General features: G+C 35.1%; 1 protein-coding gene across 2 annotated transcripts in view; it reads left to right on the forward strand.

Moving 5' to 3' along the window:
• Window positions 1-21949, forward strand: part of MED13L (mediator complex subunit 13L) — a 264709-nt gene that overhangs the window by 129689 nt on the left and 113071 nt on the right. Inside the window, exons 1-2 of one of the 2 annotated variants that reach the window (XM_045535051.1) lie at window positions 9847-9886; window positions 10754-10838. Coding sequence is in view for 1 of the 2 variants with exons in the window: in XM_045535049.1 (XP_045391005.1) it covers window positions 10754-10838 (85 nt within the window). In the remaining variant the exon portion in view is untranslated. Of the gene's footprint in view, window positions 1-9846; window positions 9887-10753; window positions 10839-21949 lie in introns of those variants that run through there. The other variant, XM_045535049.1, reaches the window with a different exon arrangement.

A 21949-nucleotide genomic window follows, 5' to 3' on the forward strand; every position in this document is an offset into this window, starting at 1 on the left:
ATTTAAAACATACTGTGTTTAAATGCATATTACAGTTCAGTGGTTTCTAACTTGCTGTGGTAGCACAGGTCAGAAAATTCTAAAATCTAACAGTTCAGAATTGCTCAAGTATTTTGCTGTTTTACAGAAATTTGTTTGTTCTACATAGCCCTTTTTTAAAAAAAATTATTTTTATTTTTTTGAGATGGCATCTGGGTATCTTGCCCAGGGTGGCCTTGAACCCCACCTCCTGAGTATCTGGGACAGCATGTGTTGTGTTACTGTACCTGGCTGCATAACCATTTTTGAAAAAGCTATTTTAGATTTCAAAGTTTTGTGAACCAGACTTAACTTTTTCTATTATTTGCTTATTTTTATTTGTTTTCTGTTGTAACAAATTTTTGTATGTGCAAATTGTTTTGTTTTGTAGCACATTTTTAATGTAAAATACAGTAGTGTTATAGAAAGCCTAAAAAAGAGACTAACCATTTTTTTTAATTGCTTAATTACACAGAATCTGCTAACCTTGAAAAAATACTTTTTAATATTTTGGCTTAACTGTAATCATTTAATTCCTGGGATATACTTTTTTCCTGTCAACTGTCCATAAACCACAACCCAGCAACACACATACATAAACCAACAAAAGACTGCAATGTGGAGAGGTGATTCACCTCTTAAAATTCCATAAGAAAATTGACTTTGCATGTTGTCAGTATTATGTGGCTGATGACTTTTTTCTAATTTAAATTAGGGCTTTTATGTTTACAGTTCAGACCTTCACCAGGTGCAGTGATTGATGGGCATTGAATGAAATGATAAGACTGACATAATTATTCTACATTACTGTTTTTAATCAAAATTACATTTTTCAAAACTGTTAGAAAGCACTTTTTCTGTCTTGGAGTAACATTTTATATAAAGGAAAACAAGTTATTTTGTAGAAAAAGTAAGATGATGGAAAAAGGGTAGAGGATTAATATTACTGTAGAATTTTGAAGTTCTGTGGTGAAAAAACTGGAAAAGAAGGTAGGTCAATAACAATTAGTTAAAATGACAGAAAATTATGTAATTTTTGCTTCTAAGGAATTGGATATATAAATGTATTGGCTTTAATAAGGATCTCTTCTATTTGCCATAGATTGTCCAACTGAAATACAAGCTGAGGTACCCATCAGGTTTCAAGGAGATGGCACTGGACGTTGTCTAAAGAAACCTTTGTGCGCCAAATCTTCATAGTAGTCAGCTACTCCCTCCTTCCCTCCCTCCTCCCCCCCTCTCTGTCCTTCTCTCTCTCTCTCTCTCTCTCTCTCCCCCTTCCTCTCCCTCTCCCTCTCCCTTTCCTTCTCTCTCTCTCAGCAGATGTTATTTTTGCTACATTTGCTGTTTTAACCTGTCAGTTAAAAAATAATTACTATGTCAGTATGGCTGGCGGCTCATATAGGAAAAATATGCTGTCTCTTAATCAAAGGTGATTACAGTTTTTTCCTGTCTATAAATGTGCTTGTTGTGTAACGAGAATGCATTAGTCTCAGCCTGATGTACGGAATGAAAGGCAGTAAGAAGCAGCACCATTGTTATCACTCCAGGCGTGTCTAATGAATCGTGTTTCCATGTTCTCTCGGTCACGCCGTAGAGTGCCCTCAGCCAGGGCTAAGCCTCCTGTAAAATGCTCTTTAAGATTATTGTAGCAGGAACAGAAATGCTGGATGAGTGGGGGTGGGGAGAGAATGCCAACGAGACAGCTGCATTTCAAACAGTTACAGCTGCAAGGATTACTCACAGTAATAGCAGTGACAGACAACTGTTTGAGCTTTAGTGTAAAAGGCAATTTGGGGACTTGCCCTGTCAGAATTTTAGTAGCAAGCTGGTATGTGTGTTTGTGTGTTTGTTTCAAATCAGGTTGTATCTGAAGAGTGGAAGGAGCTATTTTAAATTTTTACTGCTTGATTGTGCCAATGTTGAAATCAATAGTTGAGTCATCTTTATTAAAATCATTGTCCTAGAGAAAGTTTATAAAATGTTTATTTGTAGCATCGATGGATTTAAATGTAAATGCTCTAACTGAATCACATGTCTGGTTTTCCTTCACAATTTCATTGTATCATGTGATGATTCTTGTTTTAAAAATGTTGATCTTCCTTGTAATTTTTCCTTGTTTGATAAATAGTTGCCTTAAAGTTTTCTTTCAAATATGATGTATGCTTATAAAAGTAGTGCATGTTCATTGAAGAAAGTCTGGAAAATACACAAAGAGGCAAAGAAGAAAATAATTATTACTCCAGCAGTCAAAGATAACTGTTAATTTTGATGATTGTCTTTTGAGACCCTTATTTTTTATGCATTTAGAGCATATTAATTACGAGCATATTAATAGTTTTAAAGAGTAAAACAGTACTACTTATTTAAACATCTTTGAAAAGAGTAGCAAATGGGGCAAATTTGGTTTTTAGAAGTCAATAACAGACATCGTGCAAGATTTCTTTTTCAATGGGCAGATTAAAGTAACATTGCAGCCTGTTTTCTGTAGCAATTGTCTTTTGAACGCCTTGTACAATTTATCTAGAAATTTAGTTTTTGGTCTTCAATTTAAAGTTTACTGGCTTTACATTGATTCCTGCGATCCATTGAAATGCTAACTTGGGTCATGTCTCAACTGCTACAATGCTGTATAGAAACCATCATTAAAATTCTGGTTATCCTGCAACTGGCAGAGAACCCATGCTGTTACGGATTTCTTAGGAAGACATTATACTGTTAAAATTTTGAATCACAATTGTGCTTCTCTCTGTCAAATATTATCAATATTTGCAATCATTTAAAGTAGCAAATAGGTCAAAACATATGGAGCATTTTGATGTATATCTCCTATCCCTTATTCTTATTTGATTGATGAATTGACATTGGGAAGGTTAAAAATCTATTTCCAACATAGATTTGTTAAATGAAACCAAATATTCTACACCCACAAGCAATTCAAATAATCAGACCTCAATTGATATAAGTAATAAATCCATTTAGTTATTAATGACTCCAAATATAGATTTTACAAAGCAGTTGATGGCAGCGTAACTGTGATCAATCAGTAGTGTTGTATATAATTGGATTTTTGGGGGTGTAATGCTATGTTTCAGAATTAATGTAACATTATGCTACTTCCTTCAGTTTCTGGTAAGTCAAGTTTTAAGAAAGCAGATACTTTAAAATCTTATATGTATATATTTATCTTTAAAGTTTTATTTCATTTGATGCAGTCCATAAAATTAAATTGTTAAATGCTTTCTTACTATAATATCTGCATTAGTATAATTTTTATGAAGTAGGCTTAATAATGTGAATATTTTTTTTCCAACTACAATAGTGTGTTTTATATATGTTGAAGATGGAGGTTGAAAACAAAGGCAGTGGACAAATGATAAACCCTTGATTCAGAGCCATGTTATCTTTAGCAGTTTGTCACTGAAATCTAACTGGGAAACAATCTCCTGTTTCGTGTGCCTTGCTTTAATCTGTTTGTATTTTTGGAGTTTGGAGCAAGATTTGATTTTCAGTAATTTTAATGGCTGAATAAGGAGTGCCATCTCTGAAAGTGCCCCTCCCCCCTCCAATATTTGCCATGGCCAATGTGGTTGCTGAACTCAATGTTCTGGATAATAGGTTTCATTAGTTTTGATGCCTGAGGTAAAAAACCAGTAGGTGGGAGTAAGAAGTGTTTTTGATGTCTAGACGTTCATTTCAGCTGTTGCTGCAATATGATACATTAAAAGGAAATATGTATCATAGCTCAGAGGAAATATGTATTCTTTGAAAGTAATTCTACTTTTAAACTGTGTAAGGCAGGGTGACCTGAATTCTAAAAGCAGGAGCTTGAATTTCTTCAAGGTTTCATAATCTTTATGCTCCTCCCTACCCTATTCCGTTTTCCATCCCTCCATTTTTCCCCTTCAAGTAAAGTATGTCAGTTTCGTTTGTGGAATTGGAAGGGATATCTTTCCAAGATCTCTGCTGGGAAACACAAAATCATTGAAGTATATGCTGCTTTGATATTTTGCCATATTGACTTTCTTCCTCCTGAACCTTTTATATGGTTTTTCTTTCAAAGAAGCTTATTAATTCTGCAAGGAGCCATGTTTTGCGAAGTTGAAAGAAGTTATATTACAGTTTGTGAGGATTTTGAAAAATTATTTGGGCACTAAGCAGTAATTACTGCGATTTAAAATTTTCCTTTATAAAACACTATCTTTTCTGTTTAAAAAAACATTTATATATTAATAGTATTTTTGCAGCTTAAATATTTGATTATGAGGATTGCTATATTAAAAAGGTTGAATAACAGCAATTTAAACAAATTCTGATTATAGCTTTTAACAATTTAAGTGAGATAATGTTAGTGCCAAAATAGTTTTTCTTTGTAAATAGGCAGCTGTGGTAGTACTTAGTATAATTTTTCTTTCTTAATCTTGCTATAATATAAACAATAACAGCAGGAGAATACTTTGATTTAGAAATTCTTTGTTTTGGTTGACTCTTGCCACTCATTTATTGTACACACATTTTAAATCTCTTGGTTCTTTCCCTTCTGAGACCAACAATTTTTGAAAAATTCTTCAGTTGTACATAATTAGATTTATAAATATAGTCTGTAGAGATAGTCTTATTGCTGTTTTATATTCTGAAGGAATTAGTAAGCATTTAAGTTGAAACTTGAAAAATCAAAAGACTTAGAAAAACTTTTTTTTTTTTTTTGAGATGGAAATGGTATAACGTGGAGAGATTGTAGGTTTCATAGATAGAGCCCAGCACCTGCAGGCCTCCTTATAGACATTTTGGCAGTTGCTTTTTCTTCTTAGTCTACTTTGAAAGGGAGGCAGAGAATTAAGTGGTAAAAGCATCTTATCTCATTTATAGAGACTTAGACTAACTACTCTGCTGTCCCCCTCCCAAGATACTCCCTTGATCGTGTGTGTGCGCGTGTGTATGTGTGTGTGAGAGAGAGAGAGAGAGATTAGTGTAAAAAACCTAAAATGTGGTATTGTTTGACTTTGTCATGGAGTTGTATAGTTAGATTGCAGAACCAATTTCAATTAGGTGTAGCCTTTGAAAAAGTTACTTGCAGATGTTTAAAAAACAATAATTTTAGGTCCAAATTTTGGAACCAAAGGGAAATTTAACTTCATTGTTGAAGGTTGCCATTAATTATAGCCAGTGCTAAGGATAAGAGACAAGTGAGTGGATTTGTATAACGCTAACCCTATGAAGAAGTATGATGTAGTGGAAAGAGCATGGTGTTAGTCAGAAAATTTGGATTTCAGTCCCATCTGTACCACTCATTCTCTTAACTGGATATAAGGAGATTTTAGATTGAAGCTAATTTCAATGAAATTGAAATGTATGTTCACATACTCAGGTCAACTCAATATATTTTTATGAATATCTGAGAAGTTCTAGTCACCATAGGTATGAAAATAAGTTACTTCCCCGTGCATTCAATTACTGAAATAATTAATATCTTTATTATTTATAAAAATAGGTACAGAATATACTTGATCCTTTTGGGCTACTGACTGTAGCTAAGATTGACTACATTCTTGGACTTACTAGTTTTGTGACCGTGGATAAGTTTCTTAAGAGTTTTCACGTGTTAGTTTTCTCATTTATAAAATGGAGATTAGAATAAATAGTCTCTATTGGTTAGAGATTTAGTTACAAACTGAGAAAAGGAGTTGATTAAAGGAACATTGTTCGCTCATACAACTATTTGGCAGTTTTAGGATCAGCACTGCAGAACTGGTTCAATGAGAAAACTGCTGCTGTCTACCACCAACCCCTAGATGCTATGGCACCTCTGCGACTTCAGCACTGGAAACTTGATTTTGCATCCTCTATTGCTAGTGCTGACAGAAAGATCTCTCCATTCACTCTCTTTTGTGTCCCTGGATCCAGCATCAAAGATGTGCACCTGGAGCATCTAGTGGGGTTTAGGATATATATCCTTGTCTACACTATAGGAGAGGCTGGAAAAGTGAGCCATTATTTTTAGCTTCCATTAGGGGTACAACAATACAGGTAGTAGGCAATTTCCAATGATAAGGAAGAAGCCCAATGCCAGGTGGCCTAAAGTGAATGCCAAATGTCCTTTCCTCTGTTTCATAGTGTTGTGGTGAGTGGTCTCATCTCTCCATTTATATGTAATACTTGGTTCAAACCTTGGCACGTAGAATAAAATAAGAAATAGTGTTTTCTGGATAGAAAAGCACCCTTGACTATAAATTATTTTATTGTTATCTTACAATATAAGACATTTTATGTTTATTAGCTGTTCTGTTAAGTATTCAAAGTACTTTTTGCCTCACAGTGGTTTTCGCATGTGTGTGTTAGCTTTCTGAGAGTATTCCTGGTTTCTAGCCTGATCCTTGAGACATAACACAGTCAAGAACTGTTGGCCAGTTAATGTTGACCAAATATCTGTTATTATATTCCAAATGTGCCTTTGTAGATTTAACTTATTTTGGAATTTTAGAGAGTCTTTGAAACATACATTGCTCTTGCATTTCTGAAATTTCTGCACATGGAGTATTAAGAAATAAAGATAGTCTGATTTATATTCTTTTTGACAACTTAATTTGCTATTGACAGTAAATTAAAAAGATCAGCAAATTAATGCATTATCCTTAAATTCATAGCCTAAATTGATAGCATTTACTAGAGTGGTTAATCCTTGATCACAGTTGTTTACTTACAGATTATTTCTCTTGGTAAGTCATTGACTGCTCTCAAATCTTTAGTACAGTATGTTAAGACTTAGGAAATCTAAATGTATGAAATCCAAACAAATTTATACTTTTACAGATACCTCTACTGACTTATAGTTTAAATTTTGCTTAACATATAAGATAATTCATAATTTTCTATTTTTTGTAAGCTTTAGTATACCTTCCTTACATAAGAGCTTAATATAATATGACTTGTTTTTATGTTACTACTTCCCTGTTTTTTTATTAATTTGGTGCCTAAACTTTGTTAATTTATATAAAAGAAGATATGAGAATTATCATATAAACTTAATTAGGGTAGTTTTTTCGAAATAATTTTCAGCATTTAAATAAAAATATAGCCATAAAATGTTTATATTCTGTTGCATTTACATTACTTACAGTATTTAATATGAAGTACATAATATAACTAATAGTATATTGTGCTCTTGGGAAGAACTACTTTAGCCTGAATTCCCTATTGAGGAAAATTTATTTTTTCTTCCAATTATTTATGAATGGAGGTTAACCAAATAAACACCATTATCTTTTAGATAAAAAAATCATGTTCTTTGTACAGAAGTTTAGAGTAGGAGTCCTTTTGCTTTATACCATGTTCTCATTTTTAACACTAAAAATACAAAGAGACCGATATCAACATATTCATGATGACTTTGCCCAGGAGTAAAATGAGTTTATGTAAATTACAGCAGTAAAAGATTGTAAGTAAAATTTACTTACATAATCATTATTTTGTAAATAATATTCCTCCAGGTTTTGACAGATGTGTTCAGGAATGTAGCCACCACCAGATCAAGATGTAGGACAGTTCCATCACCCCTCAAATTTCCTGTGTCCCTTTGATATCAACCCATCTCACCACCCTGGTTCCTTTTTATTTTTGAGAAGTAGCCCATTGTATGGATGTTTCACCTGTTCATTCTTCCCCAGTTGAGGGGCATTTGAATGGTTTTCAGTTTTTGGCATTTATGAATAAAACGACCATAAATATTTGCTACAGTTTTTCATGTGAACATAAGTTCTTATTCTACTTGTTATATACCTAGAAGAGTGTATGGATATAGGTAAAAACAATCTCAGTTTCTCCTACTATACTCACAATATAGAACCTTTCTGTAACCAGATGTCTGGGGATTTTTCCTCATACACCAAGCAAGCAGTTCTGCAGAGGACACCAGCTGTTTGTTCTCTGATTCAATTCAATTCTGCCACTGTCTACCTGGAGATAGCAGCCGATCCCACAGATAGAGGGATTAGTCCCACAAGACTATACCTCCTTCAAATGACAGTGGCAAGGGCCTCCAGAACTTCTGACCACCCAGCTATAAATCTGAGGTTACCGCAGCCTCCTCCTTGGGTTCTGTTTGCTGGAGTGGCTCACAGAACTAAGGGGACACTTTACTTATGTTTACTAGTTCATTACAAAGGATACAGAGGAACAGGCTGATGGAAGAGATGCATAGGGCAAGGTATATAGAAAGGGACAAGAGCTTCCATGCCTTCTCTGGGTGCACCACCCTCCAGGAACCTCTATGTGTCCAGCCATCTGGAAGCTGTCAACTCACTCTTTTTGGTTTTTATGGAAGCTTCATCTTACAGCCATGCAGGTCTAATTGATAAATCATTGGCCATTGTTGTTAGGCTCAACCTTCAACTCCACTCCAGCTTTCAGGGTTGGAGGTGGAGGGTTGGGGATAGGCACTGAAAGTTCCAACCCTCTAGTATGCTTTGAGCATTTTTTCATGTTATTTGCCATTCATATAGTATCTTATTTGGTGAACTTTCTGTTCAAATCTTTTGGCAATTTTAAAAACTGGTATTTTTCATAGTGATGAATTTTGAGGTTTTTTTCAAAGTAAAAGTAGCATATCCTGAATACATGTCCTTGTCAGATATGTAACTGTTTATCCCCCATCTGTGGCTTGTCTTTTCCATAGCTTAACATAACTTTTCCATATGTCTCTTAGAGCTGAAGTTCTTCATTTTTATGGAACTGTATTTCTCAATTTTTCTGTTATGAATCATGTTTTTGGTGTCACGTCTGAGAAATCTTTGCCTAACCTAAGCTTACTAAATGTATCTCCTATGTTTTCTTCTAGAAATTTTAGTTTTAGGTTTTGCATTCAGATTTGTGATCCATTTTGAAGTAATTTCTTCTACATGGCTTGAGGTTCTTTTTTGAAAATTCTGTTCTTCCCCCACTGAATCACCTTGGCACCTTTGTTGAATTAAAAAAAAAGAGCCAGGTGTGGTGGGTCATGCCTGTAATCCCAACACTTTGGGAGGCTGAGGTGGGAAGATTTCTTGAGGCCAGGAGTTTGAGACCAGCCTGGGCAACATGGCAAGACCCACAAAAAGTAAAAAAATTAGGTGTGGTGGTATGCACCTGTAGTCCCACAGCTACTGGCAGGAAGATTGCTTGAGCCTGGGAATTGTAGGCTGCAGTGAGCTATGATCATGCCACTGCACTCCAGCCTGGGTGACAGAGTGAAACCCTGTCTCAAAATAAATAAATAAACAAACAAAATAAAATAAAATAAATTAAAAATTAAAAAAATGACAATGTGTTTTGGGGTCTGTTTCTGTACTCAGTTCCATTCTATTGATTTATCCTTTCTCCAGTACCATGCTGTCTTATCTATACCAGCTTCATAGTAAATCTGGATATCAGGTGATATGAGTCCTCCAATTGTATTTTTCTTCCTTCCTTTCTTTATTTTGTTTTTTTAAGAGAGATGGGGGTCTCACTCTGTTGCCCAGGCTGGAATGTTTGTTGATTTACTGTCTTTTTTCCCCTATTTCTCTAGCTATGTATAACACAAAATTCTTTAGACAAAGAGATTGCTTTGGGAAGATTTGGTAAATTGGGATTAGCCACACAGGCAGGGAAATAATAGTTATCTGACATAACCAGGAAAAAAAATTCAGGTTTATAATTTTTAAAGAGTCTTACAGAAAAAAAGCCAAGAATGTAAATTACACTTTTTCAAATGCTGTCTGATTGAAGAATATGGGGATACATTTTGGTGTGTCTATTGGTATGGTAAAAGTATTAAAAATGCCATGTGGATTTAATGTGTGTTTCAATTCTCTGCCCAGATTTTTTCCTGTGAGTGCTTTTGTCAAGATAACAGGTAAAAGAGAGAGGAAATTTTCTTCTGTAAATGTTTTCATCTTTTCAGTTTTTGCTATCTTGAATTGAACTAGTATAATTTAAAAGGAAATTAATTATCTTCTCTAGAGCATTTTATATCTGTTTACATATTTATGAAAAGAAAAAATTTTAGGAATGCACGGGGCATCGTTAATCTGTTGGACCTTTTGGTGTTAGAGTTACTTGTGGCTCCATGTTACAACTTATCTCAAAGACAAATACAATATTTCCAAAAATGTCAAACATTAATGAAATTGTAAATTCAAGAAATAAATTTGCTGTTCTAGTAAGATTTAATTCCCTGACAATCTCTCTAAAATCATGTCCTTACAATCCTATCCAGATATTACTTTCAAAAAATTTAAAGAAATTTGTGTAATTTTGACATACTCAGAAACGTTTTCCTCTTGATTTTTCCTCCAAGAATACATATCATAACCTTGGTATTAATTTGTGGCATTTTTGTTATCTTTAAATGGACCTTTAACAAAATTAGTCTTTGTGACAATATTATTAATAGACAGAAGGATTAATTTGAGAATTTCAAGTGATTTTAAACTTGGACAAAGCAGGTTGGGAAGACCTTTATGGGAGGAGCATTGCACCAGGCCTCATAGTTCAAAGACTTTAAAAGCAAAACACATTACTTCCTTTTGTACATAAGTATTTTATTATAACTTTGGGCAAGCGTTTAGCTTCCATTCTCTGTTTCAGTGTGAGATTATTTAAGTCATTTAAATTAACTCATTAACTTTGCTTTAGAAAACTGTTTTAAAAGTTTCTTTATTTTTATTTGGATGTCCTTTTTACTGGTTCTTTTTTTTTCTTTTTTCTTTTTTTTTTTCAGTTGTGGAAGAAGGACTCTGGGAAAATGGCCTTTCCTATGAATGTAGGACGCTGCTCTTCAAAGCGATCCACAATCTGTTAGAAAGGTAAGAGAAGGAACAGCATGACAGTGGTTTTGAGACACCCAAGTATATTGCTAGATACTCAGAAAGCTTCCTGTAATTTTCAGAAACTCTTCACATAAAAGGATTTATTGCTAGCATGAAGATTAATTATATAAATCTCTTGTTTTCTTTTTTATTGATATAATTTCAAATTTAGAGAAATTTCAGGAATAGTATAAAGAGCTCCCTATGTCTCCCTGCCCCCCATGTGTTGGTTTTTTTTTTTTTTTTTTAATTAATTCTCTGAGCCATTTGTAGGCTCCAGATTGATGATGCTCTTTTTTACCCCTAAGTATTTAGGTGTATATTTCCTAAGGATAAGGATATCCTCTCATATAAGCACAGTACCATTATGAAAATGAGGAAATTTAACATTGATAAAGTGCCATTATCTAATCTGTAGTTCAATTCAGATGTTGTCAGTTGTCCCAATTATGCATCCATTATAGCTTAACCTCTTAATATCCAATCCATGATTGTACATTATATTTAGTTTTCATGTCTCTTTAAATCCAGAGTGCGTCCCTTGGCCTTTCATTTTCTTTCTTGACATTGACATTTCTGATGAGTTCAAGCCATATGCTGGCCCCTTAATTTGAGGTAGTTTCTCATGCTTAAATTTAGGTTACAGTTTTTAGTAGGAATACCATAGAAGTGGCATTGTATCTTCAGTATATCATGGCAGGAGGCACATGATGTCAGTGTCCCATTCTTAATGATGTTAATGTTTTTGATCACTTGACTGAGGTGATATTCTGCTAGGTTTCTCCATTTTAAATTAATATGTATTTTGTTAACTGTGATCTTTGTCAGTTGTCTTTGTAATTAGTATGTAATTTGTGGCCAGTTGTAATGAGATTGTGATTATCCTGTTTCTCATCAAATTTTCACTTATTCGTTTCTACATCTATTGGTAGTCCTTGCTAAAATCAATTATTACTATTATGGCTGTAATGGTAATTTTCAAATGCCACCATTTCTTCTGCTTTTATTAGTTGGCATTTCATTGTAAGGAAGAGCTTTTCATTGTCTCCCGTTTTATTTCCTTATCTTGCTATGTAAGTTTAGACTCATGGATTCTTATTTCATTCAGTGGATCATAATTAATTACTATTGTCATTTATTTTGGTGCTTACATTCTTTCACATTTGGCCAGGGCAAGCCCCTTCATGATGGCTTCTGTGTCCTTTTGACATGATTCTATCATTGTTTGAGTACCGCCTTAATTTTTGGCATGACAGTATGTCCCAGGCTCTAAATGGTATTTTGAGGGGAGAAACAGATGAGAAATGACGGGTTAGTTAAGAACTTCTTGAGTCTGTATATCATGCTTTTAGGTAATCAAAGCTGAAAGGTCATTCTAGTACTATTAAGTTTCTTATCCAAGCTGTTGAGTAAGGTGATGTCACTGTATATACTCTTAGGATACTTGAGCTATAGTTGCTAAGTTGTCATCAGTTATTGAGAAAGACGTTTCCCACCAAATTACTCCATTTCTTATTCTGAACTTTAGTTTCTAACCCTGTAATTTGGAGTGGATCTAGAGGTCCTCTGTTACTAAGGTGTTGTATACATGTAGGAGTACTGATTTGTTTCAACAGTTCAGAACTCTTAAATATTTTAAATATTTGGTAAGTCTCTCTCCCACTGAAAAACAAAACAAAGTCCACACAAACGCACTTCAGGTAAATGTGGAAAATTTACTGCTTCTATAATTCTATGTCAGAATAAAACTCTTATATCTGTACAGTGATTAGTGTACCTTTAAACACAGTTCTTTTTATATAAACTCTTAAGGTATATATATTGTAGCTCATCGTGTTTTTATCTCATGTTTTACTCCTGTAAGAAAAATATTAATGAACTTGTGGTTGAATTGTATTCTTTTTAGTCTTGTATTTGAAATGGTGGCATGTTTCTTTATTGGGAGAAAATTAGAAGAGCAGAAAAACTGGAAGAGGAAAGAAAGAAAGATGATTTATTCTGGGCTCATGAATTCAGAATTTGTGATGAAAACTGAAGTCCACGTCAAGTTGAATTATTATTTATAGGAAAATTAGTTGTGACATATGTAATAAAGTTTGGGATAGTTCTAAAGAACTTAGGTTAAACCTTGGTTGGATTTCAGGGTCTGTTACTGGGACAGTTACCCTACTCACTAAGCCTTAGTTAACACTGGACAAATTAAGGATAGGATAGTGTGCGCCTGGAGTTTTTGTTAAATTATATATATAATGTGTGCTACATAATGCTTGACATATTGTTAATGTCAGTAATTATTAATTTTGTTCCCATAAATTTATTAGTCTGCATACCTTGATTTATATTCTTTTAAATTTTATTAAACTAGTCTCAGAATGGTGTATTTGAACCCTCCTATTGGAGTTACTTTTGAAACAATACAGCTTTTCTTTTAGAAAATAATTAATGATCAAGCCCCCTTTGTATAATTTATGTGGATGTTTTGAGATTCTTTTGAAAAATTGTAGTAATCCTTTTGTCCTTCAAAATAATGATGTTCTGTTTTCATCAAGCTTTAAGTAACTGTGCTCTATGAATGAAAATTACCCTGCCCAGGAGGCAGGAAAGCATTTAAAATGGTGGTTGTTAGCTCCCTTTATTCATGGTCAACAGAGACTGGAAGGGCTAATACATACTTGCCTTTTTGTTCTTTCAATAAGGTTTCCTTATCTGTTTACAACCTACATTTATTGAGATACAGTTTACTATCTTATGCTAGACAATTTTCTATTATTCCTTTTCATTTCTATTTAGATAACATCAACTTGGTTTTCTACTTTGGATGTTGTGAGCTTCTGACATGAAAGCCAGAATTTAGGTTATTAAAATAGATCATCAAGGACTATATCACTTGTAGGGTACTTGTTCTACCCGAACCATTTTCTCCTTAGTTTGCTTATTAACAAAGCTTGTACAAGTGATTTATTATTTCTGTTTTTTATATTTAGGCAGAAGGATATGTTTAATTAAAAGGGAATTCCATTTATTACCTTGAGAAGCTCTCACTTATAGTTAAGCAGGAGTCATATAAATTGATCTTCTTTCCAAAAGGCTGCAGTTGCTAGTATATACAGAATGATGTCACTGCAGCGGCTTATTAAAACTAATTTACTGCAGAAATTAAGGTGGCGTTGTAAATTTCACACAGAATAATATAATTTCATTTCTTGTTGCTATTGATTGATGCTTAGGTAATATTATATTGATACTCTGTAGAACGTTTTAAATTCTAAGGTAATATGACTTCAAATATTTTCATTTTCACTTACTGATTTCTCCTATAACTCTTCAATATTTGTCTATGTTATATTGTATATATCTATCCAGGGTCATCTGTCCATTAAAAAAAACCAAAAAAAAAAAAAAAAAAAAAGAAAAGAAAAATTCACTGCTACCCACTCAATAACATTTTCCATAAAGGTAACAGAAGACTATATTTGGCTTTAATTTTATGTATCTTTCCAGGTGCACACATTTCTAGAAGTCCTTTTCTTCACTGTCTTCAGAGACAGGAGATATTTTGGGTTTTAGCTCTGCCAGTTAACTACTTATGTGACTTAGCTTGGGGAGCCCCTGTTCCTTCACCTATAACATAGTGAAGGATTCTTTGGCTCAGCACAGTACCTTTCTCAATATAAGAAGCCAATAAGTGGTTAACTGCTGTTAATATTAGTGAAAAGAAGTATTGAAATTACTATTTTCAGAGTAGGAGATCCCATTAAAAGTCTATATAACCAGCTAATTGTGGAATCCCATTATATAATTCCTTTTTTATGTGGTCATCCCTTTTTTCTTTGAGTACTTCTGGTTATGTGAACACAGATTCCCAAAGTAGTTCTTTTTATTTTGAGAGAGTACTCAGTGTTAGAAAGTCTGTCTTCCTGTAAGTTTCATTTCTTTATGTTAATTCTATTCATGGGATCATATATAATTCATCTAATCCTACTTCCATTAGGTGACTTGTTTGATATTTTGCCCTCACTGAGCTTTTTCTTTCCTTGATTGTATTTCTTAACATATAATATTGAATTCCTCACCTTCCCTTGCCAGTCTTCCAGACATCCCTCTAGTCGGTCGCATTCTCTTCATTTTGATTGCCATTGGCCTCCTTTAAGATGTCACAAATGTTTCATGAAGTACTGCAGAGGCCTTTTTCATCAATCAGGTTAGGCTCAGTTATGCTGCAGTAACAGAGACCTGAAAGATCCTACTAGCTCATAACAATAAAGGTTTATTTCTTGCTCATGTTGCATGTCCATTATGAGTCACTGACTGCAGTACCATATGTCCTGTTCCCTACACATCTCATGCTGACAGGGCAGCCCCTGTCTAAGACTTGCTGGGCTCCTAGTAGAGAGCAAAGAACAATGGCAGAACACATGGTGGCCCCTTGACACTCTGTTTAGAAGTGTTAATGCCAGTTCTGCTCACATTTCATTGGTCAAGGCACTCACCACCTAGCTTAAAGTCACATGTATGACAAATACCGTCTTTCAGTAGGGAGATACTATAGTCACATGACTAAGCTTGATGTCAGTGGGAGAGGGAGAGAGAATATATATTTGGGAAAAGAATACATCTGCTGTGCCTCTTAATTGAAGTGTTTCCCCCTCCTAATGCTGTATCCTTCAAACAGCTGCCAGTTATGTTACCGAAACACACATAGGTTTCTGAAACACAAGTCTGAATGTATTTACACGTTTTTTTAAAACTTTGAGTCATATTAGCTTCTTTTGGTATTTTCTTCATTTGTAATTTCTTAGTCAGAATTTTAGTCTCTAGCTGGGCATGGTGTCTCATGCCTGTAATCCCAGCATGTTGGGAGGCACAGGAGGGAGGATTGCTTGAGGCCAGAAGTTCGAGACCAGCCTGAGCAACCTGTTGAGACCCCGTCTCTGCAAAAAATTAAAAGATTAGCCAGGTGTGGTGGTGGTGCCTGTAGTCCTAGCTACTTGGAACGCTGAGGTGGGAGGATCACTTGAGCCTAGGAGTTTGAGATTGCAGTGAGCTATGATGACGCCACTGCACTCTAGCCCAGGAGACAGAGTGAGTCCCTGTCTCAAAAAAAGAAGAATTTCAGTATCTGAGACAGTTTAGCCAGTCTAACTTTTATAGTTTTAGGTCATGCAGTCATGCTTATTTTTCCCTCTTTCGAAAGAGTGAGTGTGCTTCCTATTTTCTTAATGATCGATATCTTTTTTTTTTTTTGGAAAATGCCCAGAATGATAAAATACCATTAATTTAGTTTTTATTTACATAGAATCTCTGCTAATTCCCCCCTTCCCTATCATGCACTTCCTAATAATGCAGTAGTTCAGATTATTCTTCATTAGTCTTTTCAGTTTAGGGAAATTTTCTTGTGTATTTATAATGAACTTCTTAAAGGTTGCACTTTGTGTTTTAAGTTTGGATTGTCTCATACTCCTAATTAATGGAAAAATACTTTGGCTATTAAAAGATTATGGAAAACAAAAACCTGCCATCGTTTTGGGGAGTTTTTTCATCTATTTTTAATATTGCAGACTTAATGGTTATTACTCATATGTTATAGTCGGTGTAAGTTTTCATAATATACCATATCTTTTTAACCTAACTCTATCAAAATGAAGTAAAATATTGGATTGAAAAGGTTTTGAAAAATCCAGGAAATGTGTACGGTTCAAAAACCGTGAGGTTTTATTATTGCTTCAGTGATTTGTATCACATATGGGACTTAGGAAAATCTTGATTTTGTAGCTTTGTAGAAATACTTAAAATGTCTGACATAATGCTGTCAAATTGACATTGTGTATGGTATACTTTAATTTTTAAGTTTTTAGAATGAAAAACCCAAGTTAATTTTGATAGAAAGCTAATTTTTTTCTCTAAAATGCAAATCATTGCTTTGCAAACAACAGAAGATTACATGGACCTTTTGAAGCTATTATGTTTTATCATGTCCATGCTTACTTAGGGAGACTTTAATCTGTGGGTATTTGACATTTGTAAAACATAATGGCTCTTCAGAGTAGTCCACTGATACTGCTTTGCTAATGGGTTGTCAGCATATTCACCCCGTGGTAGTTGACAACATAGCTGTAAAATTGCCTTTGACCCAGAGCTTCTGGGTTTGCCAAGAGTTGGTATTTAGAGTTAAGATATTTTATTTGTAAAAGTACAGTGAAAATGATGTGGAGAAAATTAGAATTATAATTATGATAACATCAACATTGTATTTGTGTATTCCTAGCTTTCAGTGTGTTGTGGAAGTATGATCCAATCTAGGTGATTGTCGAAGGGCAAATGAGCAATGTTCTTGGATGTAGTGATTAAGGGGTTTCAAAATAATAAATATATTCACTCTAGTAGGGTGGTAGGTATAGCCCTAGTTGAAGAAATGGTGATATAACATTGCAACATTGAGAGTCCTTGGATATGTGATAGCAGGAGCAAGAAATGAGTAATCACTAAATTCCCATGGAATCAGGTTGCATTTGTCTTATTGAGAGCCATATGCCTTGACACAGAAACATTAGGTGTGCACACACACATATGACCTGGTTTTATTTTCATTGTTCAGCAGCTGTTTCTTTTTTTTTCTTGAAACAGTGATTTTTGGGGGGTGGTAGGGGGTTGGGAAGGGAAATAATTTCCTAGTACCATTGCTGAAAGAACATTCTATAAATCAGGCATCACATGGTAATCTTGAAAGATAATTTACAGTTTACTACTTTACAGAATTATGCCATATCTCAATAGTGAAGTAACTTTGAAAATCTCAATAATAATGTCTGGGGTTACTGAGTAGACAGCCAGGGTTAACTGATAGGCTTACCACTATTTATGATGTTGATTGGAAACAATTTTTGGCAAATGTAGTATATCTTCTAGGTTTATTTATTTGTGAAGTTCAATATAAATTTTATCCCTCAGAAATAATAAAGGTTGATAAAATGTTAAAAAGGAAATTATTTCTGATATAATTTTTGTATCTTAGAATTATCTCTCTTTAAAAGATTTGCAGGACACATTTTCTCAGGACCTCTTGAGGCTATCTGCTCTGGGCCATCAGTCACACACGTTTGTCTCAGAATAAACTTCTTTAAATTAAAAAAAAGGATTTGCTTAATTATGTTCTTCAAATACAATTAAAGCATTTGAGCAGCAGTACTAGTCTTACTGAACATTTTCAGTAAGCCCCTGTGTGTTGAGTATCTACTAAGATTTTAGTCTACAGTGGGATGGTCTATAAAGAAGTGAAATACGTAGATTTTTCTCCCTTAAACACTGAGTGTGTCACTGATGAGAATACATACACAGAAGAAAAATTAGATAATAGTACAAGTGGTTATAAACAAGAAGACTAACATTACATTATGATTAGCAAAATACTTCTTGGCATTCATTTCTCAGATATTTATTGAGCACCTACCAATATAGAGCAGAATATAAAGTCTGTTACATAATTGGCACCTAAATATTTGCTGAATATTGTCAGTGAATAAGAAAGCACTGTGGGCCGGGCGCGGTGGCTCACGCTGTAATCCTAGCACTCTGGGAGGCCGAGGCGGGCGGATCGTTTGAGCTCAGGAGTTAGAGACCAGCCTGAGCAAGAGCGAGACCCCGTCTCTACTAAAAATAGAAAGAAATTATCTGGCCAACTAAAAATATATATACATAAAAATTAGCCGGGCATGGTGGTGCATGTCTGTAGTCCCAGCTACTCGGGAGGCTGAGGCAGTAGGATCGCTTAAGCCCAGGAGTGTGAGGTTGCTGTGAGCTAGGCTGACGCCCCGGCACTCACTCTAGCCCGGGCAATAAAGTGAGACTCTGTCTCAAAAAAAAAAAAAAGAAAGCACTGTGTCTGCCCCCAAGAGCTCATAGTTTTGTTGGAGAACAAAACCATAGAACTGAATTGTTCTAATTCAGTGTACATGTTACAGTACTTTGCAGGCTTGATCTGGGGCAGAAAAGATGAATACAGGTTAAACTGGAGGAGGGGGAGGAGGAATGGAACGGGGTGAGGAAGGGATCCAGCCAAAGCAGGGTTAGCAGCCATCAGTGGTGGCATTGAGGATAGAAATGGGTAGCTAGGATATGCTTCATGGAGTTCCCCAGCCCAGTGGGATTGTGTGCAGTTTTGCTCTTCCACGCATTTTTCTGGGGAAAGAATTTATAATGACTTTCATTAAATGTTTTGGTCTTTTTGTTTTTTTTTTTTTACTATAGATCCGTGACCCCAAAATGATTGAGAACCAAGGACTTGGAGCCTTAGTATAGTGTGCTATTGAGTCAGCATACTCCCATGTACCAGGTCAGGTGTTAGAACTGTCATTCTTAGCAAAGACAGACCTCCTCCTCTCTAATTTCTTCCCATAACCAGTAGGAAATACTTTCTGTACTTCCTAACCTTGGAGGGACTGTGTATGTGTCCCTCGGCCCCCATCCCAGTACTTACAAAATCAACTACTTCATCTAATGCAATTCTGTGTTGTCATGTTTTCCTTTCATTGTGTAGGAAATCACTGATCACATAGAAACTGATTAGCGATTGAAAAATCACATGTCATTTATGAGTCTCATTTGGAAACAGATGGTTTCAGATTGAAGGATCAGTAGTTTCCAAGGCTGTTTTGTATATTAGCGATAACAACCTTTTGTTGACATTGCCTGACGAGGAAATATGATCTGTAGTAGGAACTCCAGGAGATACATTCATATAGAGAGGTAGACTCTTAAGTAGCGTTTTCATTAGCCTTTTGCCTTTTGCTTTTGTCTTCAAGTGGGCTTGGCTGTGCACTGCTCTCCACCCTCTAGACCTTGTTTGTTTTTATTCTGAAATCAGCAAATAGAATTTGTGACTTTTACTTGGTAGAAGGGCAGGGGTTTTGAAACAAACATATAGACGTTGCCCTCTTTAGTCATATTTTTTATCTTCTTTTCTTTCATATTATACTCTAAATCCTTGTATTTTTCTTTGTATACACTGTAAATTGATGTTTTCTCTATTTTTGAATAAACGATTCTTTTGAATTCTGACCTTCAAGGCATATATGACAAAATGAATATGTTTTTTAAAAATGGTATTTATTAAGTGAGGATGTGTCACTAGAAGACAGTGTTTAGTGTGTGATGTGATTCCATACTTTTTATATACCTTATTGCCTTCATTCTTAGCATCATCAATTTTAACATGCACATTCAATTTAATAACAGCTTTTGGAGACTAAAGAAGCACTATTGGCCGAGGGCGGTGGCTCACTCCTGTAATCCTAGCACTTTGGGAGGCTGAGGTAGAAGCCTTGCTTGAGGCCAGGAGTTCATAGAGCAACGTAGTGAGTCCCTATCTCTACAAAAAATAGAAAAATTAGCTGGGTGTGGTGATGCACTCCCATAGTCCCAGGTACTCACAAGGCTGAGGAAGGCAGATCGCTCGAGCCCATGAGTTTGAGGTTTCAGTGAGCTGTGATGCCACCACTGCACTCTAGCCTGGGCAACAGGCTTAAAAAAATAAGAAACACTATCATGAATTAAATAGACCCATCATTTACAAGGTGCATTTGGATTTAAGAAATATGGAAATAATTGAGGAGACATGACAGCATGAGAATTGGTATATGGTAATAGTTAAGTGTCCTGGCTTTGTGATCAGATATACCTGGGCTTGACTACAGGTCTGCTATTGATTAGCTGTGTGACCTTGGCTAGGTGACATTCTCAATGTGGCTAAGCTTCTTCGTCTATGAAAATGGGCATTGTAACACCCATCTCTTATTATTACTAGAGTTAGATGAGATAATGTGCCTGGCAATCAAACAAGGTAGTGGTAATAGTAATGATTCAAGTAGTAATTATCGATCGTAGTATTGGAGGAGGAACTTGGTATCAAACTCTATAGAGTTTTTAGTGGAAACATCTATTTGTATGTAGTCTAGCTAAAAAATTAAGTCTCTTAGCTAATGAATAAACTGTGGAGATACTTTTCCAGTTTTGCTTCTTGAGTACTTTCTCCTTGGGTGGGTGTTCCATGCTTCCTGTTCTGAATTTAATGCAGTCACATAATCTTTAATCCTAAAAATCATGTTTTTTTTTTTTTAAACTGATAAGCTTTGGAAAACATATGGGGTTACTTTGAAAATGATTTTCTGCATTGTGAAGAAGGAAGGTTATAGTATAAATTCATTTTCAAAGTAAAACCAGTTGAAGCCAGTGACTTTTTTTTTTTTTTTTTGAGACAGAGTCTCGCTTTGTTGCCCAGGCTAGAGTGAGTGCTGTGGCATCAGCCTAGCTCACAGCAACCTCAGACTCCTCGGCTTAAGCCATCCTACTGCCTCAGCCTCCCTAGTAGCTGGGACTACAGGCATGCGCCACTATGCCCGGCTAATTTTTTCTCTATAGATTTTTAGTTGGCCATATAATTTCTTTCTATTTTTAGTAGAGACGGGGTCGCTTTTGCTCAGGCTGGTCTCGAACTCCTGACATCGAGCGATCCACCCGCCTCGGCCTCCCAGAGTGCTAGGATTACAGGCGTGAGCCACCACGCCTGGCCGCCAGTGACTTTTTGATGTAGCAGTGTTCTAAATTGACTTTGCCCAAAGGGAGTTACGTTGTGGCCAGCAGAAACTATTGCCATTTGCTAACCCATCTAACCTGTAATGAGTTGGGTGAGGGCTTGAATTGTTTCTGTCCTCCTTGATAGTGTGGAAATTACACAGACAAAAGCCTCATGCAAAATTGCCTGAATATTGAATAAAGAATTGCTATACAGCTCTTTTACTGATAGGTAGCACCTTGTATAGAAGAATTACATCCAGTGTTCTGATAGCTTTTCTTACAAAATATGTATCATTTTGTTGAATAATGTTAGAGATTACTGTGTTTCATCAATTCCAAAATGCACATTCCCCCCACATTTTTATATTTTTAAAATCAGGGATACTTCTTACAATCTATGGCATCTCACAGTTGCCCATATGGCGGTTGAGATATAGTTGTTGTTTGCACATGTGTTACACAGACAGTTATAACTTGGTCATAACTGTATTGTTGTCATTTCAGTTGAATTGTGTGCATTACTGATATTACATGAGTTG

This window comes from Lemur catta, chromosome 21 (assembly GCF_020740605.2).
Source record: "Lemur catta isolate mLemCat1 chromosome 21, mLemCat1.pri, whole genome shotgun sequence".
NCBI lineage: Eukaryota > Metazoa > Chordata > Mammalia > Primates > Lemuridae > Lemur > Lemur catta.